A 27111-nucleotide genomic window follows, 5' to 3' on the forward strand; every position below is an offset into this window, starting at 1 on the left:
GGTTTGTTCTGTTCGTAGCTATATCTGTGCCTAGAACATTTGCAAACACATAACAGCCCCTCAAGTAATCACTGGTAGACTGGATGAATTACTGTGTCCTCCTTTTTAAGTCTTCATATTCACTATCACTGCCATACCCACAGTTGAGAAATTAAATCTTCTGATGTTCCAATCCAGTATCCTCCATATTAAATGGGTTTTAACCTGGCCCTATAAACACCATGACATATATTAATTGTTTTTCGAAGTTGTTCAAATGGATGTAACATAATTATAATCTCACCATACTGCTCAGGGCTACAGTGTGACACAACAGGGGACACCGCCATTCCCTTCTGATATTCTAGATTACCACTGACAGAAAAAAGTCACTTATTCACACTAATGCCTATGGAAAGGAGAACTTCAAGAAGTCACCTAATAAAACATTTTTTAAAACTCTAATAAAAGTACCTTATAAAACTTGTGATGTAGACATGCACAAACGTTGCCATCAGATACTGACAATCAAATCTGTCCATTATCCCGCCATGTCCAGGAATGGTGTTTGCAAAGTCCTTCAGAAACAAACAAACATATCAGCAAATTTTTTTTTAAATCACCTGCTATAAAATTTCTATCTGTAAATGTTTCGTTGGCATCATGGACACTAAGGAAAATATTTTAATATTGGAGATTTTCCCACTAACTACAAACTTATTAGAACATGTTCAACAGATTAAAACTACATCTTTTGAATATGTCACGTTAGAACAATTACTGAATTGACCCACAACATTCAAATAACACTAATTAAATAATAATTAAGTCTAGCACTAACTTTTTTTAATTAATAAAACTTTCTGAATCAAAGTGCTATCAGCTGGGGCTGGCCCGGTGGCTCAGGTGGTTAGAGCTCCATGCTCCTAACTCCAAAGGCTGCCGGTTCGATTCCCCATGGGCCAGTGGGCTCTCAACCACAAGGTTGCCGGTTCTATTCCTCGAGTCCCGCAAGGGATGGTGGGCAGCGCCCCCTGCAACTAAGATTGAACACGGCACCTTGAGCTGAGCTGCCACTGAGCTCCCGGATGGCTCAGTTGGTTGGAGCGCATCCTCTCAACCACAAGGTTGCCGGTTCGACTCCTGCAAGGGATGGTGGGCTGTGCCCCTTGCAACTAGAAATGGCAACTGGACCTGGAGCTGAGCTGCACCCTCCACAACTAAGACTGAAAGGACAACAACTTGACTTGGAAAAAAAGTCCTGGAAAGTACACCCTGTTCCTCAATAAAGTCCTGTTCCCCTTCCCCAATAAAATATTTTTTTTAAAAAAAAGTGCTATCATCTAGCACTAATCTACTACTGTTATCGCCTACTTTTCTGTTTAAGCAGAAACTATGTGGGGAGCTATTTTAGTGTTGTTGACAGGTGTACAGTGGTTCTAACTCAAATTTATCCTAATATTCTGAAATAAACTACTGTGATAAATATTTATTCTTCTTTTTTTAAGTGTTGGGGTAAACAAAAAATCAAAATAGATAGTTCATTTGGGACACATTAGTCCATTAAACAGCAAAATTAAAGGAACAGTTAGTAAGCCCCTGCAAATAGACTGTACATATATATCCACATGTCTGAGTACCCAGGAAATGGCAATGACTAATGCCTCTTCTAGTTTACTCAGGCAACCTGAAAACATCTAAAATGCAACAGCAATTACACCTTCCTTTCAGACATGCAAAAAAAAAAAAAAAAAAAAATCTCAGTGTTCAACAAGAAACCTTGGATTGGAGACCATTAAAGAAAATACCATTCTAAACATAACATTTCTCTGTTTAAAACAATTATTGAGAAATTCTTTAGTTAATTTTTGCCAACACATTTCCTTCCTTGTCTGCCCTACTAACTGAAGCACAGGAAAGCCACTCATGGTAACTCAGTTCCGTTCTACTATGGCCTGACGGCCCTTACAGGACACTTGTCATGCACAGCCATTGCTGTGGTCCTTTGTGGACATGTACTCTCTCCCCTAATACATGGTCAGCATCTTGAGGACAGGAACATCGTATGCACTTTTCCTCTCGCCTAACACACTATCTGCCCCACTGCAAGTCCTCACTGAGTAAACTTATTTCCTTGGTCTCCAAGGCCTTACGCGATCTAGCGCCACACCCCTCTGCAGTCTGACTTACTCTCTACCACAGCCACACTGTTCTTGCTCCCCTTCAAACAGGCTCCATTCCTCCACTCCTTTGCACTCGCTGGAACTCTCTTCCTTAGATTTCTCTGCAGGACTCATTCTTCTCCTTTTCTCAGATCCCTGTTCAAATGCCACCTCCTCTAAGAGGCCTGTCCTTACCCCTCCACCTCCAATCTTCAGCAGCCACTCTCTAACTTCTAATGGCACAACATTCGATCTTAACTTAGTGAATCCATGTGAGGAGAAGTGACATAATAGGGCAAATATACGTCACTTTATGAGAATCTAAATTAAAAAAAAAAAAGGATGGTTTTAAGTATCTGGAACAGGGATCAGCAAACCATGTCCCACAGACCAAATCCAGCCCACTGCCTGTTTCTGTAAATAAAGTTTTATTAAACCCACCATTCATTGATAGACTTATTGTCCACAGGGCTTTGACACGACAGTGGCAGAATTCAGAGTTGAGTAGTTGCAATATGATTAATAAACATATGATTTGGTCCTTTACAGAATGAGTTTGCTGACCCCTGATCTGGTCGAATGGACAGTGACATATCCAAAGGCTCTCCTACATGTCCTTTCACGTGAGGCTGGGGCAACAGAGTAAACTTCAGAAAATTCATGACAGAATTCTCAGATGAGCACTTGCAGGACCAAGATTCTGTGCTTGTCACATGCCATTCCTATAAAACAAGCTCACATGACACTTTAAAATGTATTAACATGGCACGACCAAAACCTAACAAGAAAGAATACACTTAAATCAGCCAGGAAACATTTCTGTGAGGCTGAAACAAAGAGGATGTAAAAGTTTTTGCCCAAGGCCTTAATATGTGAGACCAATAGAGAAACAAATTCCAACTATATTCTCTAATTATATTACATTCTCTAATTATATTCTCTAATAATGTAACAAAGAATCTAAACACACACCTTGATTTTGAAAGCTCTTTTGAATCCACTGGCAAAAAAGCCTCCGAATGGGCCAATCAAAGATGCAAACGTTGAAAGAGCAATGCTGTGTATCTGGAAAGGATACAAGCTCACTGTTTCCTAAAAATGGGGAAAAAGAGGAGAGGGGTTGGGGCTAACTGCATTAAAATTGTATTTGAGCACGTCACTAAACTAAGAACCATGACAGAAGTAGTAAGTCAAAGCATATGCCACATTTTTGTTAATTTCACAAACTTTCAGCATCATGGGAGAAAAATATATTGTAAACTCTCATTACCATCCTCCACTTAGGCAACGCCCTCCAGGCCCTCTGCATGCATCGTGACAGCACCTGGCACACTAAAATCTTGCAGCTGACAGGCTACTTTCCAGTTCGTCCAGCAATTTCTACAACCCTTGAGTTGTAAGCTTACGAAGAATCATTTGAGTTAATTTCTGTATTTGTTTTTTACCAATAGTACATTTTTGGTAATTATATATTTTAATTTTGTATCTTATTTAACGTCATATGACAAAGTGAGGGGAAAGTTGGTCTTTCTCTTAAAACTAAGTTAAATGCCATGGAAACACATGAAAATAAGTTGCTTTAAAAAAGAAATTACCAAAATGAGCATCAGCAAGACAATTATAAAAGATTTGCGGAAGAGATCATAAAAATTGAGATTATTTTGTAAATTTTTAGTTCTTGCTCCACTTGAAATAAACTGAAACTACGAATTGTAGACAGTGCATAATGGGTGTGGTTTAACAACCATCATTGAGAACACCAATCTTTGGACCTGTTTTTGAAGCAATGGCCTTGCCCCTAATCAAAGACTGGCAGTATCAAAAAGTTTTACAGCAGGTAACAGATGGCTTAGAGACTGGAAAAATTCTTTGAATCCATGAGAAATAATTTATTGGTTAACCTGCTTCTCAAAAATTATAGACTTCAGGTAAAACCAGAATATTTCATATACACACATGTACACACAATTATTTGATTCCCCATTTTAAGTAACCACCCATCAGTCCCCATGGCATACATCAGCAGGGTTCTAGCTGGACAGCATGTCAAAATCCTTTCTTGTGAGACCTCAAGGTTGCCTTTAAACGGAAGTCCTGTGCTTTTGGAAGGGAAACTGATTTTAGAAGCAGCAGCTCTCTGTACTAACAAAGTTCCCCTAAAAATCTAGGAATCTTTGAGCTGGTAAATTTTAATTAATTTTTAAATTGAGTCAATTCATGCCAGTTACATGTGAAATTCATTGTAACTCGTTCAATTTGAAGAAATCTAAGGAACATTGAAAAATGTTTTCAAAACAAATATAAGATAAATTACCATCAGTACTCAAACCATAAGGCAAGTAAACTAATACACAACTGGTTTATGATGATAATATTTATTTTATATTCAAGAAATGGAAATTACAAAGGGATAGAATATATTATGGATGCTAAGCAGGCAATGAAACCACTTCTATATCATAGAATTAAAAATTCTACAGAAATCAATTTCTTGTAAAAATCTTAATCCTACTTTTAAATGAAGCTTAATCTTTAGTATAGAGGATCCACCACCATTTTTATCTTACCCGTCTCAGCACTGCCTTTAGAAAGGGAGGAAGCGAATAACTCTGAAGCTGGAAAAGTTCTGAGGGCTCGCATTCTGTAAGGAAGGAGTTGACGTCACTTCGGTATTCCACCGGACAGACAAAGTACTGGTATTTGGATAACACATAGGCGGCCTGAAAAAGAAAGCAAGAGTTCATGGAACAGTCAATGAAAAATTGTGTGTGTGTGTGTGTGTGTGTCAGCAGAAAGGTGAGAGAGTGCCAAAATTTCTTTCCATTCATATTCTGCTATGTAGTCTCAAAGTTAGATAGATGGTCACAACTGATCCAATAAAAGACTTTGAAAAGCCACTGACAAACAAAAGGCTTTGGAAATCAATGAGATTATTATCTCTGTATAAGCACAATCAAAAGAGGGAAGAGGAAAGAGAGAAAAAGAAGCTGATTTGAACATTTAAATAAACATTATACAAGATTTTACTTTTCTAAAGTACACATAATTAATATTAGCAGAAGCAAACAATCATAAGGTATGGAAGAGTACAGGACTGAAAATCATTAAATAAAGTTTATATTAATATCATCAATTAATAAATAACGAGTGATCTAAAAATTTTTTTCCCCAAAGTATAGGTGAGAAGCACCACTGTTCTTAGACAACAGTTTATTCTCTTTTGCAGCCATTCACTCCATTATATTGCTCAAAAATGGTTAACAAAAGTACAAATGTAACAGTAGGAATGGATAGAAACTGATTTTGCTTCTAAATAACCAGTTTACTCAAAATCACTTATTAAAAAATATATAATTGCCCTCCTCATTATTTTGTCATAATTACATTCTTATAGGGTAGCTTTTTATTTTCCTCCAATGATAGTATTTTTTCTTATAGTATTTCTAAATTAGTCTTTAATAATACCAAATTCTTGTACTATCATTTAACTTGATAATGCTCGCATTCTCCCTTCTCTGTAAGTATAAGCATTGGACAGGACTGGATCCCTTTTTATTATTTTATTTATCAACTATTATCAATATTCTACAACATAAACACTGCATTACAATTTTATCAAATTCTGCTGGAATTTTCACTGAGCATGAACTAAACCTGTAAATTAAACAGAGAATTTATGATGGTTTTCCCATTCAGGAACCTGATATATTTTCGTTTATTTGTATATTGCTCCCTCGCAAAGTTCCACGTTGTTACTAGTTACTCCATTATTTGGCTATGGAATATATTCTAGAACTGTCAAGGACTGGACTCTTAAAAAATTAAACTTCCTAACAGTAATTTTGTTGTCTATTTATCTTATATCCAGACATTTTACTGTACCTTTGTTGATTCTCATAAGATACTTCTTGACAAAAATCTAAATTCCATAGCTGCAAACTAATTTTTTAAAACATTCACAAGATCCATTAGTCATGGCTAACAGTGAACATCAATTTTTTTACATTAAAGTTTATTAGGGTGACAATAGTGAAATTACATAGATTTCAGGTGCACAATTCTGTAATACATCGTCTATACATCACACTGTGTGCTCACCACCCAGAGTCAGTTCTCCTTCCATCACCATATATTTGACCCCCTTTACCCTCATCTACCACCCCCCACACCCCTTACCCTCTGGTAACCACTAAACTATTGTCTGTGTCTATGAGTTTCTGTTTCTTTATTTGTCTTGTTCCTTTGTTGCTTTCAGTTTTATATCCCACATATTAGTGAAGTCATATGGTTTTCGACTTTTTCTGTGTGACTCATTTCGCTTAGCATAATAATCTAACAAACTTTTCCTGCAAGTTGGGCTCACAGCAGTGAGCACCCGCTAAGCCAAGCAGCAGCATGTATTAAGGAGGCAGAGCTCTTCAACATTATTTGCATTCCCTGCTTTTACTCAAAGCACACAATTATTTGATTTTACACAATTATTTGATTTCAAAGCTACCACCTGTCCCAGCACCTGTGTCCCCCACAAGGCAGAACAGCTGTTAGAAGCTGCCAAAACATAACAGCCCAGGAGTGGGTCTCAGGCCTAGTTGTACATTAGAATCCACTGGGGGAGTTAACTGATGTGGGATAGGACTGGACGTAGATGCTGTGTGAGCTCCCCGGGGATTCTGATGTGAGGCCAGGATGGGAGCTCCTGGGATACAGAATAGATTCTGTTTAGTGGGTTTCAGTACATACATTATTAGCATTTTGTGATATTATTCTTTTAGGTTTAGGATCGACTGAGGAACTTGCTACCGCTTTTCAAAATGTAAGCAAAACAAAAATCCTAGTAAAACTCACAATGAATCCAAACACGACCGTGGAAAAGAAACCGCCAATGAATCCTTCCCAAGTCTTTTTAGGAGACAACTAGAAAAGGCCAAATAAAATTTAGAAGGGTTAGTGCTCTCACAAAACACAATACACATGCAAACTCTGCTCAGTGAATTTCCACAAGATCCTGTACACCTCTCCTTCCCTTTTTCCTATTGGAATGGCTTTGCAACCCTTTTTCCTTCATTCCATGGTCCAGATTTATTTGTGCAAATCTCTTTAGTAGTATCTAACACATATTAGGCCCTCAAACATTTGACATACAGCAAAAATAGAATGAGTACAACAGAACATGGACATTACAGCACACCAGATTTCCATATATTCCCAAAGGCCATACCTACAACAGACCTCTTTCTAAAATGGCAAAAGGGTCCATAGCCACAGATCCAGTATTTGCTCCACAAGTATTCATCTATCCTTCTCCCTTTGGTCACATCTATGTCTGTCTCCATGAAGAAATGAGAATGTTTAGAGCTAATGTTTCTCTATCAATGTGACATTCAGGCAGAGGAATCTGGAGGAAGGTCAGGAACTTGGTGATGCAGCGGCAGGAGGAAAAGATTTAGGGGTGGACTGTACTCACAGCCTGAGGACTGAGTAGCATAAGCACTGAGGTGTGGGGAGCTGGTCACCAGGAGATCCCTGATGGCTTCTGTCATGATCCTTTCGGCTAAACAACGGGACAGACACCAAATAAATACCTGAGGGAAGTCTCTGCAGTCAGAAACGAGTGATAGCTAAGCTACACGAACTCTTTATAGACCTCCTGTCTGTATGATGTTCATAAAGCTCAAAGCCAAGAGGGTTGGCAGAAGTGGTTACTTGACAGATCTGACAATTCTGCCATCGTGAAGGAACTGATATACAACCTCTCCTCAGACAGATGATTCAGTGTTATTGTCATGAAGTGGGAGTTGACTCCAATACAGAAGTGCCTGCTGAGTATTTTAAAGATAGCTTATCAAATTGGATTGATCCATAGCATATTGATTTAGAGGTGTACTTGTTTAATTACATCTGAGTATATTATACAACTAATCCAGCCTGATAAATTCACTAGAAATCTATATTCAAAATCAGACAGTGAGGCTTCTATAGCCGTAACAGCCTCTCTGAAGGCTTCTTAAGCCAAAAACTCAGCTGGCATAGAAACCTTGAATGCTTAATTACTTTCTCTTGTGCTCAAGCAGTTTTAGAAACTGTTAAAAAATATATAACTGGCTTGTATCCCTACAGCTCAGCCTGGTGCTATGTGCTGGAAGCCTATGTGGGAAAGAATTCATGGAAGGTTTTTTGAAGGACAAGATCGGTTGTCCCACAAAGAATTGGTTTGTTTCTTTCTTCCCAAAATGAGAAGTTATAACTTAATTGATTTCTTTCTTTGCCTCGATTTACCAAATCTAAGGCAAAAGAACATGGTCTGCTCATGTGTATTTTCCTTTTCCTTACCTTAACTTTTCCTTATACTTGCATTATCAGTATTTTATTGTAGGGCCTTACTTTTTTTTTTTTTGAAATGAGTTTGGGTGTAAAAGTCTTACAAATGATATGAGACTATGAAAATGGTACAATGTACACTTTCAAAAAGTTTGGAAAAAGGGGGTAGATGAGATAGCTGAAGGGAGAACAGAGTCAAGGAAAGGGCTATTGGGGAGCAGAATAAAGAACTACACCATAGCTAAGGGAAGGAAAACAGCAGCAAGATGAAATGAGCCTTCATGAGAGAAGTATAACTAATGGAGCCAACAGAATATATTTGATGATGAACCCAGATGGCATCATTGGGAAATACGGCTCACTGCCCCTACATTCTGGCTGCTAAGTGCAGCCAAGGAAAATAAAAACGTGCAACAGCACCAAATTGTTGCAAATTTTCTCCAGTGGCTAATCTTTAAGGTTATGGTAGTGGATTGCTTGTGATATTTTTCCATTACCTTAATTAATGGAGTTCTCCCAAAAAAAAATCCAAAAAGGTAAGCAGTGATGTCATTGCAGATAACACTTGATATTGGGACAAGGAACCTTTAAAAACAAAAAAAGTCAGCAGAATAAAGTTCATACGATTAAGTAACAAATATTTACACAGATTATGAGTCATAATGAACCAATACAATAAACCTTTGAATTACACTGCAGCCTAGTCCAGACAAAACACTTGCCAAAACATTATTAGAAATATTAAATATCAACCAAAGTTGCCCATTTAGCAATTAAGCAGAGCAAAATTAATTAATAAACTAACATAAAAGGAGAAAATTGCTAAGAAAGATATTAAATTGTCAATTTAATTTTAATATTAAATAATTAATTTCTATAGCTGTGGACTTTCAAATTTCAGTTTTATGAGGAACAAGTAATAATTATACAAAGAATTTTTAAAACAGTTTCAAAATGAACATGAGTCATTTTTTTACATAGAGTATAATCTGATATATTTATACCAAGCTCTTCATATAAATTCTCTTTCAGGAAAAATTATCAATTTTAATTCTATCTTAGCCTATAGTTGCATTAAACCCTACTAATTGTACAGAACCTACTAATTTCAGTAACTTCCCCCCATCAATTACAAGTTTGTATATGGAAGACAATCTTAAAATGATTCTGTTTACACACACACATACACACACAGCTTGGTTTAAAAAAAAAAAAAGCTGTCAAGAAAATAATACATTTTTACAAAAATCAATCAACTGTAAAGGATTTAAATTAATGGGTTTAAAAAGAATGTGGGAAAATATGGTCAGATTTCTTAAAATCATTTTTCTCCACTCTACTTGTTAATATTAATTTTAATAATTTTAAAGTAATTTTTAACTTATTACAAATGTTTTCTTAATCTGCAAGTCACTGCTGTACAGCAACTAACTCCATACATCAAAATCTGGACACCTATTCCTTGATACGAGCAGACCAGAACCTACCCAATTTTCACCTAGAGAAAATGCGCTGCCAGCGCACTGTTTACAAGCAAACTTTCATGCCCTTTTTGCATTCCACATAAATAAAAAAACTATGCTTTGTAAAAAGTCACATTAAAATGGAGTAAAACCTAAAAAAGTAATGGTTTGGAGCTTTTATGAGGCTTTTCTACATTTTATTTGGAACTTAAATAAGGAAGTCTTCCAGTTGTTAACAAAGCGTTTGTCTTCAGGTGTCAAGTAGTACACAGAACTCAGGAAGGTATTTTAATGGAATAGAGCAACAACAAATAGTACATTTTAGTAGAAATCTGTAAGTTTTAGTCCAATGTGAAAGAGCTTTAAAAGTGCTATGACAGAAATACAAAGCAGCATAATACTGTTCCCTTACCATATCATGCCTTCAAACAGATTTTGGATGACAAGATGTGACTGAGTAACTGTTATCAGTAAAGTGACATGAGTCCATGCGAACTGTTAATAGCCCAACGATACAATAATTAGTGAACACAACTGAACAGTGCAGCCCAGAAAGCAACAGCAATTTTTAAACAGAAATTTTTAGCATGACTTTTGGTTACATTCTGTAAGATAAGGTCATAAAATAAATGCCATTAGCAAATTATATTCATTCCGGTGCCTACTGGACCTGTATAACCATGAGAACATTTAAAAAAGTAATCTTAATTTACACACAAATGGAATGCTAATAATACTGAGATAAATTTTAAAAACTTAAAAATAAACCATAATCTTGAATCATTAGATTAAAATGATAATGAGAAATTTATGGTGTGTTTATGGCACTTAGAGGGGGACATTTTACTCTGGCTGCATTCTGTAGTTATTAAAAATGCTCAACTCTATTTTCCTTTAAGAGTTCATGTTTCCCATCAAGAGTTATTTCTAATTTCAATCAAACCAGCAGGGATCAATTGTCCTTAAGCTCCATCTTTTCAGATTTGAAAGTCTCTTCACAGCGCTGATCAATGACAGTATTCAGTTTCCAATTTGTTTTCAAAGGCCTCTGTGTTTCCATTCCATCTAGCCTGCGAGAGGGCCACTTCAGCAACTTTCAGTATCATCAGAATGACTGTCATCATTTCGTATCATCAGAATGACAATGGGAAAAAAGCTAATGTTTCTATGTACTAGTATCATAATTTTAATTAAAATTTATAAAGTGACTTTTCAAAATTCTTAGGATTTTGATTTATCCATAATAACATATTTTCTATTTCAGAAAATAATATACCAATTGGTGTTTTATTTTTATCTGCTTAAAGGATCCAGTTCTCTTTATCCTGGTTGCTTAAAAATGCATACATGATTTTTTTTTTAATTTTTATTGGGGAATATTGGAGAACAGTGTGTTTCTCCAAGACCCATCAGCTCCAAGTCAAGTAGTTGTTTTCAGTCTAGTTGTGGAGGGTACAGCTCACTGGCCCATGTGGGAATCGAACCAGCAACATTGGTGTTATGAACACTGCACTCTAACCAACTGAGCTAACCGGCCACCCCCCATACATTTATCCTATTATTTGTAATTTGTCCTGATGGTTTCTAGATTTTTTTCACTGAGATTTTTCCCTCGATATCTCCAGAAGTTAGAAATGTAAGAAATAATACAATTTCTCAGCACTAACGCTTAGCAGGATGTCTAATAGAAAAAAGCAAAGCATACAGAATAGGAAAATATATTCCAAATCTAAAACAAGCATTATAATACATGAATTCACAGATCTAAATACTATATTTTTCATTTTGATCTTATAAATAGCTGCCTTTTTAGAAAATAAGTGAAGTTCATCATATACAGTGATAAATTTCATAAAACACTGAATGCTGTTCAATGATAAACTGAATAAAATACCTTAGGCCAAAAAGAATTATGCAATGGTATGACTAACCATAGCTACCAAAAAAATAATATGCTCTGTTCCCTTTATGCTCAACTAAGAGCTAGTAAATCATAGTTATTTTCCATAGAGAGAAATATGGTAGATGCTTCCCAGACTTACTAACTGTTCAGGAAACTACTGAAATGCTTCAAATTTCTACAAATTTAGGGAATCCAAATAATTGATTTCAATTTTATAGCCTTTGAAAGTATTCAAAGAAAAAGTTTTTAGGAAACTTTGAAACCAGTTAAAATTTTAAAACCCTCAAAAATCTCTCACATTTAAGCAACAACCAGCAGATTAGACTGTATCTTTCCACTACAGAAAAAATAATTAAAAGGTAAAGATATATAAAGACTACAAAGTAATGGGTAGTACATACCATATAAAACTGCAGCCTATAATGTTTCTTCACCAAGCTCAGCACAAACATGCAGAAACCTGTTCAAGAACAAAAAACATATGCTTGTTGTGCAATTTGTTACAAAGTGTAAGCTTCACTAAGCTCAAATGAGCCAATTTTCTACACCATGTCTGGCATATTCTAGTCACTTACTGATATGCCATCTCTCCTACTCTTATATTAAGCATTTTAAGTAAAAGTTGCTTGAGGGAAACAATCTTATATGCTCCAAAATGCCTAGTATATTCCATGTCATAAATTCAATAAATATCCTCTGCATTAAGTGGATTAGTCCTTGCTAATATGTGGACATAGAAAAACAGATCTTGAATTGCAGTTGAATAAAATGTATTTGCTGTATCAATCCACCAAGTGTATGTATATAGAATGTTTCAATCTCTACATAATACAAAAATTAATAATTATTATGGCAGCTAACACCTGTTGAACACTTATTATGTTCCAGGCTCTTGTCTCAGCATTTCACAAGCATAACTCATTTAATCCTTCCAACATGCGTATGATGCAGGTACCTAGTATTATCTCCATATTACAGATAAAGAAAAATGCACAAAGGTCTTCATTAATTTACTGATTATCACAAGGCTAAAGAGCAGTTAAACCCTCAGATCCTATTGACCCTTAAGAGTCATGTGGTTCCATAAACCATTATCAGCAAAATTCAGGCCAAGAGTGACTTGAAATTTCTCAGAACCATATTATAATATAATATTCTTAATCATTTCAAGATCTACAGACAGCATTTGTATTTATGGTTACATCCTACAAATTTATTAGAATGAAATTTTACTAAATAAAAATTCTACCTAATTAAATGAAATCTAAAAATCATGTACTAAAATAATGGGAGGTAATATGAAGCACTTTTTGCCAAATATGTCCATAAAATTCTAGAGATAAATAATTTTCACCGAGGTAGATATTAGAAATGCATAAACCAAGTTCAATTTCAGATAAACAGCCACCCAGGCATTCTATTCTGCAACATCTTTAGAGACTGAGACAGAAAATGAATTGTCAGCTAACTTTTCCCGTATGAAATAAACACTTTGTACATCTAAATTATACTTACCAAGGCAATTCTACCCACTAGAGTAAGTAAGGTTTATACTACTTTGACCAGAGCAAAGAATCAAATAGCAACTGCCTTGAGCTATATTTTGATGGCTGATTTGAAATGTCAGTGTGAAGAATGGTGAGAGAGGAAGAGAATGCATACTGGCTCCCAGATCCCACCTCACCTCCTCCTGGTCACCTATAGAATAATCTGACTGGTTGAACTACAAAAGAAATATGGAAACATTTTCTAAGCAGAGGCACAACTATGTCACTTTCTTGAGAGACTGAAAGAAAGCAAGCGGGGAGGGGTTAAAACATGGAATTCAGCACTGAAATCACCAGTAGTTTAAAAGACCTCTTTAAAAGGATGGCTTTTAAGTTTTTCTCCTACAGCAGGTAGACTTATTTTCTGGCTCAAGTAATGTAATTCCTATGTTGTTTTATGCCATTGGTCTATGGTTAAGGGGGCGAATGTAGATTAGACTTGGTTCAGAGGTAAACAGGGTAACAGCAAAGCAGAGACAACACAGATGCCTCTGGAACCTCCCCTTAGATCCAAACGGACCCCACTGGGGCTCCCAGCACCACCTTGGGAACTTCTCAACATCATTAACTAGGAATTATCTCCTCACAAAAACTACTCCAACATGTATGGTTTTCTCTATCTTGACATATTATATACAATGGTATATAATACCATTCACTCTTAAGCATTTCTCCAAATGAAATTACCAGCAGAATCATTCAGTATTTTCATAATGGTAATTTTATCCAGGACAGTCTTGGCAACTCACTTTTACCTGATCCAATTTCACCAGTATATCAACCAATAACATGCAGCTTTTTAGGGTGCTCTAATCAAAGACAGAATTATTTGTCTCCTAGAGACATTAAGGTAATACCATTCTTCCAAATGGGGGGCGGGGGTTTAATGTGTTTTCCTAGCATATCTAAGGTTAAATATTATTTTTGAAGAAAAACAACCTGGGGACATGGTCGTGTAGTCCATCTAGCCCTGTTTTTGGTGGGTTAGACTGCATGTCCCAGGACCTGGTCCTTTTCCTGGCTAGCATGTGGCTCAATACACCCTTTCTTTTAGGACAAAAAAGGAAAAATAGTCTGAAAAATAACATACGTGAATTTACTTTTTCATTTGCAACCATAAAGTTGTATGTATGTTTTATGATTAAATGTGTAAAAACACGTGCGTATGATAGTTCAGTAAATCTATGGAAAGAGTAACTTTGTACATTTTGATCCATAGGTTTACTTTTTCCCTAAATACAAAGAGTATTTGTATAGTTATATTTCCAAATAAAATCATAGGCTTTATTACAGTACTGTAAATAAAAGTATTCATTTAAAATGCTTCCTAACATACAGTTCTTGATGATATGTTTAGTTACACTTAGTGATCACCATTTATGTACACAGCCCTGTGCCTGGTGCTGTCCCTACAGAGCTGTTCCCTCGTATCAAGGAGTTCTCAGATGGTTAGGGAGATCCAGTTCCCAGTGGACTAAAGACAGGTATATTCAAAAAGAGCAAAAAACAATGAGATTTCTACCCTGGTCAGGAAAAGTAAAGGAGGAAAAAGACAATGAGAAGTCCAAAGAATGGAATTTCAAAAAAAAAATGGACAATCAAAAAATATTTATTAAGTATTTAAGATGTATCAGACATGAGATATAAAAATTGAATGACACAGACATTCTTATTCAATGTCTATTCAATTTCAATTCATAATATAGTTGAGATAGAAAATATAAAGAAATAATAAAGTTGTTTTTAAGATTTACTATTCATGATTAACCAGTTCAATAAATGCATATAGTCTTTAATTCAAATAGCAGACATGAAGATGGACGCCGAATTAAATACTGGAGCTTAGTGACTCGTGCCTCAGTCTTTCATGTGACTAAATTTTTCATTACACTTACATAACTATTCAAAACTCCGAAACGTTTCAAACATCATGTTAAATAAATTCAGAAGTGCACAGCATTATGTATGCCCATATTCAGATACTAGACTAACCACATCTGAGTTGTTTAGGAAATTTTCAAGTGACTATGCATTGTAGAAATTTAGAAACTGTCACACAAACCAATGATTATATTAGCTAAAAATTTTCTATTAATCTGCATGGCGAGTTTAAGTTGTAGAACAATAGTAGCATGTGTATAATTTCTAATAGACTTAAATTCACAAATTACAAGTAGTTTTGGAGATACAGTCCTTTGTGAACAGTTATTTGTGACATTTTTCTAAAGATTTCATCAACATTCTTTGAGGTAAAAGATATTCAGGATGTTTGGGGGAAACCTTAATTATGCATTAATTTTAGCTATAATTTAATTTTATATGTCCATTGCTTTTCTTGAATTCAAAGTATTATATTCAAGTCACACCTTCTCCTTAAGGGTTTTTAAAAAGAAATAAAAAACGTTGGCCATGAATACTCGTAAATACAAGCAAAAAACCCAAAAATCACTAGTTGACTAAATAGATGGTAATGATATTAAGGGTCAAAAATCTTAAGCTTATTCACCCATCACTGCTAGACATCTCATCACATGAATACTGTGGTTTCTAAAGAGTCCCAAATCCAAAATCACCAAGATCTTTTAAAAAATATATCTAGACGTTAGAGAAAATGTCTGTCCTATTATTTTCAGCCTCACTGATTTTCTCTTTGCTATCAGTTAAATTCATTTTACAACACAATGATATGAATGTCAGAATGACTTCTGGGTCCTAGTCAATGAGTCATTTTGTATGTTAGTAAACAAGTCATTTAATCTCATGGGCCTTGGTGAGGGGTCAGACCGGGAGATACCTATGTTTTACTTTAATAAAATTCAATGTTAATGAAATAGCTTGGGCTATCTCTGCTTTTTAAATCTATACTTTCCAAGGTTAGAACTAAAATGTTGACAGAATTCCTGGAATATTGTTTAACAAAAAGAATTCCAAAGACTTTCACAGCACAACTTGAGAGACAGGTACAAATAGCTCAGCCTAGCATACTTTCTATTTCCTTACTCCTGTTTCAAAGTCTAACTGCATTTGCTAGAGTAAGCTCATCCATGCTGCTAACCACTTCAGCAATCACCAGTAAAGCCTCAAGACTCAGCAAACAGAACACTGATGCTGAGAAAAGAGCTCTAAGAAGCACTGTGTGTGAATGTGCTTGTTCTCAGCCTCTTGATTAGTCATCCAACAAATAAGTATCGGGAACCTAAATGCCAGACCCTGCACTAGGCACTGGGGATTAAAAAAACAAGAGACACACAAATTGGTGCTTATGGTCTAACTGGACCATACTTAGGCCACACGTAAAATAACAGATAGAGAATACTAATATAAATATACTAATATATTCATATATTATACCTATATATTATATATATTTATAATATATAGATATATAATATATTAAATATATTAAATATAATATATAAATACATAATATATTAAATATAAACATAGATATAAATATTAACATAAATATAAATCTATATTGGAAGTTTCGTCATTTAACCCAGTAGCTCCTAACTTAACTACAAGCTTGCATTTTAAAAGTATATCTGTAAGACTGTAATAATGTCAGCATCTGCGTGTGATATTATACAGCAGTTTTGCAAAATATTACACTGGTGGAAACTAGGGAAAGCCTATAAAGGATATTTCTATTACTCCTTAAAACTGCATGTAAAGACACAATGATCTCAACAAAAAGCACACTTAAAATGCCAATAATTTGAGATACAAAGCAATTTTTCATAGATTGCCATAAATAGCAGTTGGTTTCTAAGATCAGCCCTCAGTATTTTTATTTAATTTGGTAAACTTTTATGGAAAAGAAATCTATTAATTCTAATTTTATCCTAATTATCTGATTCTTAATCTAACATCATAAGAAACATTTGGTATAGCATACTATAAGCAAATATATGCAATATATATATATATACACATAAAGTGTGTGTGTGTGTGTGTGTGTGTGTGTGATGAATATATAATAAACCATGTTAGGAAAACTAAGTACCCTGATTAAATCTACATGAAAACTCTATTTCCTTGGGACAAATAAAGCAATATAAATGTGAAAGTTTCTTTGTAAATTTCACTTGGTTTTTAATTATCAATCCATATATTTAAAAGTTTCTTTACTACAATTTGCAAAGAAAACTGTCATGTATAGAGTGACTATTAAGCAAGTACTTTTTTAAACCACCATTAGGTAGTGATTGCTGTTTAAGAACCTAATGAAAAAAATATAATAGCTTTCTACATGGGACAATTAAGAAAAGCTGGATTAAAATGTAACAAAGGATGTTATGAATTTAAATAACATAAACAAAGATAAACATGTAAAATATATTAGCTACATATCAATATAGAATATTTCTGCTAACTTACCCGCCAGATAGAGGGCAAATGATATAAATCTGTGGTAGCGAATGAGGAACTGAAGTTGCTCTTCTCTTTGAACAAATGTAGCAAAGTAATCAGCTAAAGTCTCTCCATAGAAAAAGTAGTTTACACACAGTAGAAAGTACCTGTAATTTAAAAACAATTAGCTTTTTTATATTTGAAGCTTTTTCCCCCTTCAACTGCCACAAAACTATTCTCTCTACATTATGATAGTGACACAAAGATCAAAACCAAGTTCAGAAGACCAGCTCTGGATATATTCCATCAAAATGCCTTTTTTCCTGTCTTAGATTTAATTTCAAACTTATCTGTCAACAAAATACTGAATTTAGTTCATACCTTTATTTACTACACACACACACACGGTATTAAGTTTCAAATGAAAATTCACTCCCAACTACTCACAGCTCTAATGCTTTTTAATATAATAGTAGAGATCCTAAGCCAAATTCCCACCTGCCTGGCACATATTGGAATCTTTCTCCCTCTCCTCAATGCTCCAGACGGACTCCGACTGAGCAGTGACTTTTAAGGGGTAGCAGCGGGGGCTAGCAGGTAGCTGCAGGTAAAAATCTCTTCAAGAAACTTAAAAACTATATAGATCAAACTTTAAACTATACTGTAGTTCAAAGTTTGAGGGATTTAGTCTGGTTGGTCACAGTTGACTAGTTTTATCCTCATTACTACTTGACTTCTTGAGGTTGTCCATCTCAAGATGGACAATCTTTTTGTCCATTTTGTTTCTTCAGTTACCCTAGGAAAATAACTGTATGTGCAAGTTTGCTTGTATATAATGGAGGTGCCAAAAAAATGTATACATACGATTTGTATTCATCTTTTATTATCGGTATATATTGAATATTACAACTTTAACAGTTTTTTCCTTTCTTAAAATGTGTATCCATTTTTGGACACCCTCTGTATGTATTTTTAACCATACACCCTAGTATATTTGCCAAGGATAAAGGTACTATCAGAACAAATGGCTAAAACACCTTTACCCAATCACCCAGGGGTTTGGGCATGGTATTTTCCTTCTCTCGGCTGTGCCAGCTCTCCCACTTCTGGTATATATATCATTTCCCCCAGGGAGAGGGAGAACCCATGAGATCTTGCTGCTTGTGTGAGCCAGGGGAAAAAGCTGAGATACAGTCCCTTCGAGTTCCTCTGCGCCTCATCCTTTGAAGGGCAGAGTCCTAGGTCGCCAGGAGAGCAGAAAGAGAGGGAAGGGGTGGCTTCCCTCTGGTTCTCATGGATGGATTTAGACCCCACTGTTCTCAAAGTAATGAGCAAGTATTCTCAATTCTATCCGCTGTTACCATTTTTCTATTCCCCTACAGTAGAAACTTTGACCCTACCCTGCCAATCCAAATTTCTGCCCACTCCCCTAATAAACACCTTTTGCTCAGGTGGGCCAGGAATAGCTCCTGGTCTGTAGCACATGCATCCTCATTCCCACACCTGGAACCTGGTGCCTGCAGCTTCCCCAGCCCGGAACTGGTCTCCAGCCAAAGCTTGTCTTAATTTCAAGTGACAGTGTCTCTCTCACCTTATCCATGAAGTTTTCTACAATCACTGGAGCCCATCCTGACCTACCCCTTTTTTCTACATTTAGAATCAATCCTGCACGGTTTAGCATTTAATTATTCTCCAACTACTTAATCTACCTAATATTTCCCGTACAGATTTTACCATTCAAAGAAAATTGCTAGAAGGAAAAATCAGCTATGACCTAAATCAAGAAACTATTTTTTTTACTATTCTGAACCCAAAAGTTGATACATTTGTTTCAATAAGACACTGGCCCCTCTGACTGATACTAGTCAAACAACTATATTGAAAGGCATGGCCAGTTAGGTTATTTATGAACTATCGAATTATGTTTCCTGGTCAAGGTCTTGACAACCAAGAATTACATCTGGAAAGTTTTAATAAGAAAACTTTAAATCTTAAGATCATTTGGTAATTTTTTTTTTTTTTTTTTTACTAATTTTTCCATGATTTGTGCACACAGAATATTTCATGGGCTGGTTAACTGCCAGTGCTATTTACAACGGTGCCTTACACACTGTCCCCAACCAAAAGTCCTCTTCTTCCCCTACCTTCATGCTGCATGTCACGGGGCCCAGGGCCTGGAGAGGAGACCAAACATGAACAGCAAAGGTGGGGTCATCCCTCCTCACTCCTCCCCTCCCCCACCTATGGGGGCTAAACAAAGGGTGGGCCAGATTGCAGGGGTGGGGATGGGAGACAGACATTCAGTGTGGGCTTTCCCCTCCTGAATGAACCACTGATCACTCAAAACAAAAACAACAACAACAACAACAACAAAAAACCCACAATTATTTTCATATCTCATCTTTCAATTTTTGTAGAGATTTTTATGTGTGGTCTCATGTCAACTAAGGGGAAATAAAGCACAAGATTACACATATTTGTAACATTTTACAAAAATGAAATGTTTTGCTAAAATTATAATTATAAAGGATATTAAAAGTGTCCAATATTGAGGGTTTTTTTTAAAAAGTACAAGAATGGTGTATATATTCAACATAAATGAGATACCTCTATAAAGAGTGAAAGAGGAGATAAGAAAATAGTTGTACTGGGAGACTAAAGGTGATTTTCTTCTTTTCAAAATTCAATTGCATTCTTTTTATTTATCTTCCTCTAAAATCAATCTATAAGGTAAACTATGTGGATAATGACTGATCAGAATGCCTCCCTTACAAACTTTAGAAATAACTCATATTTTCATATCTGAAAGTTTTAATTTACTTACCAGCTTAGGGTTCTAAACCATGGCAGGTCATAAGAACGATAGACCCTATAACCTATAGTGATAATTTCATGGAAGCATTTCACTTGGATGCCTAGAACCTGAAACCAAGAGAAAACATTAACATACATTTCTCAATATTACATTTGTGCTTCATCATTTAATAAGTAGCTTGTTGTCATATGTATTTTTAAGATCTCTAGCCAACCCATTTTAATTATTCTAAATGTCAGTAGCAAAAATTCAATATTCAATGTCTCTAAAATCAAGTGATATCCCAAAGGGGTAAGCAAAACAATGTTTTATTGAGAAGTCCTTCCAGGGGTAGGAGGTGGCATTGTAGTTCAAAGCTTGAGATATAGTCTGGTTGGTCACAGTTGACTAGCTTTATCCTCATTACTACTTGACTTCTTAGTAGTAACCTCAAGATAGACAATCTTTTTGTCCATTTTGTTTCTTCAGTTACCCTAGGAAAATAATTGTATGTGAAAGTTTGCTTGTATATACCGGAGATGCAAAAAAAATGTATACACATGACTTGTATTCATCATTTACTATTGGTAATATATCAAGTATTACAATTTTAATAGTTTTTTCCTTTCTTAAAATGTGTATCCATTTTTTGGGCACACTCTGTATTTATTTTTAACCATACACCCTAGTCTATTTGCCAAGGATAAAGGTACTATCAGAACAAATGGCTAAAACTCCTTTACCCCGTCACGCAGGGGTTTGGGCACGGTATTTTCCTTCTCTCGGCTGTGCCAGCTCTCCCACATCTCTAATCAATCCCAGCAGTGCTACCTTGGCAAGCAGCCGTCTCCATTTGCAGCCACTTTGGCCAGTCAATCACGTCTATGCAGTTCTGTTTGCACAGTGTGTTACATACACACTTAGTAAATGGGTTTATATTTATGAATCCCTTTTTGGTGGTACATATAGTAGTCCTTCAAACTACTGTATCCGCCAACCTGGGTACAGATAATTCTTGGGGATATAGCATCATACCCAGCACTTGGCTTAAGTCAATTCTAAGACTCAAAGAGCAAATGGCAAGTTGAACACTTATTACCATGAACTAAGAGATTAAAATCTTTATTAATATAGCAGACTAACTTTTTCAACCTCTAAGAGTATACCAGAGCACTTTTTGTACAGCCCTGGAGCTAAGACTGAGTTTTCTATTTTTTAAGAGAGAAAATACAGAAATCGAAGATTATGTGACAGAGACACATAAAGCCTAAAATATTCCTATCTGGTCACCTACAGAACAAGCTTACCAAACTGCCCAAGGACATACTTTGGGATTTCTTTTACAAGCTCCACAAATAAGCTTTCCCAACCTACTGCTCAGGATATTCTTAAGCTGTTCTCCCCCACTACACTATTCCATGTCCAATCACATATGTAATGTGTCCCTTCAGCCACATGGTAAGAAATTACTATGCCAAACTACTATAAGTAGTTCTTTCAAGAAAAAGTCATAAATGTATCATAAAGAGAAGAGGAAATTTAAATATTATCCTTCAAATAACCTTGGTACATAATATTGAAAGTTATTTTTAAACAGATATAATCAAATAATGGGGACAATGCTAGATGTTAAAATAAAATGGCAAAGCCATGCTATTTATGGAACCAAGGGCCTCAGCGCTGCTGAAATACTGAAGGGGGGGGGGTCGGGGGTGAGGCGTAGAGAGAGATAAGCCTGGTCACAGAATCATAGAAAACAGCCCAAAAGACTGCACAGGAGTTTGTGCTGATCATGAAGGGACGTGATGCGACGTGAGTATCTAGGTATGACAGAGGTAGAAAGAATTGACCGGAGAGCCAGCAAAAGTAGGGACAGTCCGGCAGTCAAAATACCACTGCCCAGATGAGTGTGGATGAACATCTAACTGCGACAGTGGCAGACGGTGGAGTACAAGGAATAAGAGACATTGAGGAGGAGAACTCACTGGATTTGGTGGTTGAGGAAACTGGGGGGAGGGAGGGCAAAGGAGAGAGGGGAACACAGTAACATTAGGGAAGCCTCAGGAAATAGATCTGTACAGAACAGCCAGGGATGGAATAGAAATTCAGATGTGAATATGTTGAGTCTAAACCATGTACCTACGGGTTATCCAAATGAAACTGCCTAATTTCACGTTGGGAATCTATTAAAATAATCCTGCATATGAAAAACGTTTACATTTTAGTATGTTTAGGATAGTGTTATTCACAGTAATGAAAAACCAGAACATAACCTGAATGTCTAAAAATAACACAATGATTTAAATAACTTGGGATGCACTCCATTCCATTGAGTAGATGAATGTATTAAACCTCACGGTTGTAAAGATTGTGGAGCAACACAAAACATTCAATAAGATACTTAGTTTACAGAACAGGATACAAAATTTTAGTCAATTATGATTACAATCATGGTTTTTAAAACATGAAAGAAAAAAGGATGAAAGGAAACATATCAAATGGTAGTATAAATTGGGTTTTGGTAATTGATAACTGGTTAGGGGTGATTTTTTTTTTAATTATCTATTTTCCAAAGTATTTGTAATATACTGTTATAACTCTCGTGATGGGGAAAAAATTAAAACACTATTTAAAAGTAAATTATATAATGTATATTAAAACAATTATTATAAGAGTTTCCAAGAAAGTTGGGGGGTGGAAGGGGGCCCCCTACAATATCATTTATATGTTCACATCTGCCTTTAAATCAAAATATGCTTTAGTAACTCCATCATTTAGAAAAGTATGATCTCAAGCTGTGAATACAACAATTAAAGAACTATAAATAGAAGGCTGAAGGAAAAGTTCATTTTAAGGAACATGAGTCCCATCTTAAAATAGTAGCTATCATTTCCTAGAATAGTAGCTATCATTTTAATAAAACTCTCTTGAATGAGTCATTTTTAAGTGCTAATATTATAAGGCAAATGCAAGCTAGACACAATGTATATGACTCATAATATAAATGACCTAGTTAGGGATATAAATGTAATTAAGATTTAAAACATAAAAGTACTATCAATTGAATACCAACAGTGTGCTTATGTGTATATCCATCCATACTCCCTTAACATAAATATCATAAATATAGCATGTGGCTTAAGTCAATTCCAAGACTTAAAGAGCAAATGGCAAGTTGAACACTTATTACCATGAACTAAGAGATTAAAATCTTTATGAATGTAGCAGACTATACATGTGTGTGCATGCATATGCAATAAACCTAAATAAGAGCAGTAACTGTTCAAACCTACTTTAACTAGATCTTTAATTTTCTTATATTCTTCTCTGATTAAGCTAACCAAAGAAATAACAGAATGCCATTGTTGTAATAAAATGTTATCTTCCTTTCATCGCAGAAAAAATAAACAATGAAGCCCAAATACTTTAGGTATGCTTAAGATTCTGTCTTTAAAAAATCAGAATCCAAATACACAAGGATGTCTTTAAAGGAGTTTTGAATTTTGCCATAAAAGAATAGTTAAAAATTAGTCTCTATCTACAAATTCTGGCCCTAGTTACCACACCAACCAGTCTAGTTTGGAGACAATGTCACTTATTCACAGGGAGACCATCAAACTAGCCTGAGTCAGTGTATCAAGGTGACTGGTGCTTTGCGATCGATGTCTTAGATAAAAATTATCTTCTAAAGAGGAATCACAATTTAAATGATCCTCAGTATTTTCAATGTCTCTTCAGTGCTTTACAAATAAATCCTAACCTTCTTCACGCAGTATTGCAAGGCCCTCCTGGATCTGATCCCTAATGATTTTTCCAGTTCAAAGGCGCAGTACTCCAGGTAAAGGGCATCACCCGCCTTTTCCTGACACACCCAGCCATTCAGACCCGGTCACAGCAGGCACTCACTCCACCCTGATAGGTCCTCAGGGTCCACTCAGAAGTCCCTTCCACAATGCCTTACCGAGCTATCTGCCGTCATCCAACCCCTTCTTCCCAGGCTCACCCACTCATCACACAGCACTGGAAGTGCTCTGCACACATTCACTCCTTAAATGCCCACGTCCCGAGGCCAGCGTGGGTCACTGGCCCTCACAGCCCTGGCTGGGTTCACAGTGAGAAGACTGGGAGCTGGGGCCCCTCACGCCAAGTCACAGGGGGCAATGCTCCCCCTGCCGACCTGGCTTTCAGACTCAGCGTCTTCTACCCTCACATTCAATCAGTCCTATCCATTATCCATTTTTCTTTTTGAGAAAAAGCTCTTCAAGATGTCAGCCAAGTAACAGAACAGAAAAAGTAATCTCTAATTCATTTCTGTGACCCTCATATCCCCAAGGAAGTGCAAAATGAATGAGGACGAGGAGAAAAGTGAAAAGTGAAGGGCTTCATGGTGCTTAGAAGAGCTACTTTAAGTGGTTTCAGGAGTTGCAGTTTTTTTCCAATCGTGTCTAATTTCAATTCAAAACGTATTCTTTTATAGAATAAAAGAAAAACTGTATCATATTGCCTATAGCTCAGCACGCAGAATAGGACTGAACGTGAAGGGAGGGAGACAAGTGACACAGGTAAAGAGACTTCTAAGTGGGCAAGAGCAGCCAGGGGACAGGGAGCTGAGTACATAAGAAGAGGCTACATTAATCGAGATGGGATGAAGAAAAAGAAATAGTAAAAAAGAGGGACACTGCATATCCCACGCTTTCATTGTTCACTGCTAAACCACTGCTCAGCACCCAGTAATGAATTTATTAAACAAATGCATTTCTTCTGCTCACTCTCACCACTTTAGGCTTCAAATGTTTCATGCTTCTTTACATATCAAAGCTTTTATACACACGACTCCTCAGCTGTGACCCATCCTTCTCCCAAGCTTCCCCTTTCCCCTCGCTGCCTCTACCTGCTCAGCCTTCAGACCACGGCACATATGCTGGGCACATGCCTCTCAAAAGTCTCCCGACCACCCCTTTGCTCTCATAGCATCCTCTTCTTTTTTTCAAATGGTTATTGCAGTTTTTAATTATGTATCTGGTCAGTTCTTTAAAGTGTAGATAGTAAACTCCGTGACAGCACAGACAGGTTTCCTTAGCATCTCCACGCCACACCCCAGAAATAACACAATGCCTGGCACATAGCAGGCATTCTGGGAGCACTTGCTAAATGAACTGAAAGCTTTAAGTACTTGTTTGGCTTCCTGACTTGGCTTCCCACACACAACACAATCCCAAAGTCCTAGAATGGCTTCTGCTTGCCTCTCGTCTCATCCCTAAACATCCTCCACATGTACAACTTGCAAATCCCCCAACGGACCACATGCTCTCATCACCTCCCTGCCTCGCCCATGATGTCCCCACCCCGGAATGCCTTCCCCTGTCCAGCCCCTTCTTCAGGACTCAGCTTGGGCACCAGCTCTTCTGAAACTCTGTCCTCATCACTCTCTCAGGCTGGATTAGGTACCTCTTTACTGTGCCTCTGCCAGTAAGTCCTATCACGGGACTTACCCCGCTTGTTTACTATCCTATTTATTCACATGGTTACTTGTATGGCTCTGCAATTAGATTGAGTTTCTTGAAGTTAGGGATCTAGCTAACAGTCAAAAATACTGAAGTCATGTATGAGTGTGTGTGTTTCCGTTCTATTTCATGCTTCGTACAATGTCTGACAAAAAGGTATGTTACATATACTTGGTCTCTGCTCAGTGAACACATGGAATGGCCATTCTGCAAACAGAGGAGATTAATCCAGATCATTTCATGAACTAGAAAATGCTTAAAGGAACTAAATTCGCTGTTACCAAATCTTGAATTACCTTCTTTTTTATGACATGCTCAAATTATTTCAATCACATCAATGTTGAAACACAAAGTAAGAGACGCTTAGGGAAATGTAAAATACTTACAAGAAGCATCAGCATAAAAGATCCCATATAGATAATCAGGAAAAACAATGAAATCATAGTTAGAGTAAGAATTCCACGAATCCACCAGTTTTTCCACCTACAAAGAAAATGTTTATAACATCAGCATTTATGTATTCAGAAAGAGGGGGGGGGGTTTCAGTATGAAATTAGCAGACTTATGGATTTTCCCTAACTATACTTTAAGAATCCCTTACGTCACCTCACATAACAACAAAAACCAACCAACTAACCAATCAGCATTCATTCACTCACTGAGAGCTACATTAAATGTAAAAACTAAGTTCGCCAAAGGAAGAGAATAAATTTTGTTGACTATGAATGAGGATGAATCAGGAGGTTAGGTGGTGAGGTTGGTCAACGCGGACGTGTGCACACCCCCCCAGGCATCATCCAGAAGGGAAGGAGCCAGGTGCAGAAGCCCTCTAAGTAGATGACCAGTCCTCTGGGGTGGCAGACAAAAACAATAACGGTTTTCAGATGGTACTGACTGAGAGCACGACCTTCCTGTGAGAAGAACGAAAGGCTGATACAGAACTGAAACTGCAGAGCACAGTGATTTCAGTGAAATGAAGAAGGCACGAGGAGGTCAGGCCCAGGACAAGGCCAGATTGGAAGTCACTTCCTTCTATTGCTCTGTGTGCGGCCTGTTTTCCTGGATTAGGGACAGGGCCATTGGGAGAA

The 27111-nt window shown here is 36.4% G+C and overlaps 1 protein-coding gene across 1 annotated transcript in view; it reads right to left on the reverse strand.

Annotated features, from left to right (window-relative positions):
• CDS1 (CDP-diacylglycerol synthase 1) overlaps positions 1–27111 on the reverse strand; it is a 51310-nt gene that overhangs the window by 6020 nt on the left and 18179 nt on the right. Inside the window, exons 3-12 of the mRNA XM_019731301.2 lie at positions 26410–26506; positions 20550–20647; positions 17753–17892; positions 12227–12285; positions 10335–10417; positions 8957–9044; positions 6987–7055; positions 4709–4861; positions 3114–3233; positions 454–557 (exon numbers count right to left, since the gene is read on the reverse strand). Coding sequence (XP_019586860.2) covers positions 454–557; positions 3114–3233; positions 4709–4861; positions 6987–7055; positions 8957–9044; positions 10335–10417; positions 12227–12285; positions 17753–17892; positions 20550–20647; positions 26410–26506 — 1011 coding nt within the window. The remainder of the gene's footprint in view (positions 1–453; positions 558–3113; positions 3234–4708; positions 4862–6986; positions 7056–8956; positions 9045–10334; positions 10418–12226; positions 12286–17752; positions 17893–20549; positions 20648–26409; positions 26507–27111) is intronic.

This window comes from Rhinolophus sinicus, linkage group LG02 (genome assembly GCF_036562045.2).
Source record: "Rhinolophus sinicus isolate RSC01 linkage group LG02, ASM3656204v1, whole genome shotgun sequence".
Classification (NCBI taxonomy): Eukaryota; Metazoa; Chordata; class Mammalia; order Chiroptera; family Rhinolophidae; genus Rhinolophus; species Rhinolophus sinicus.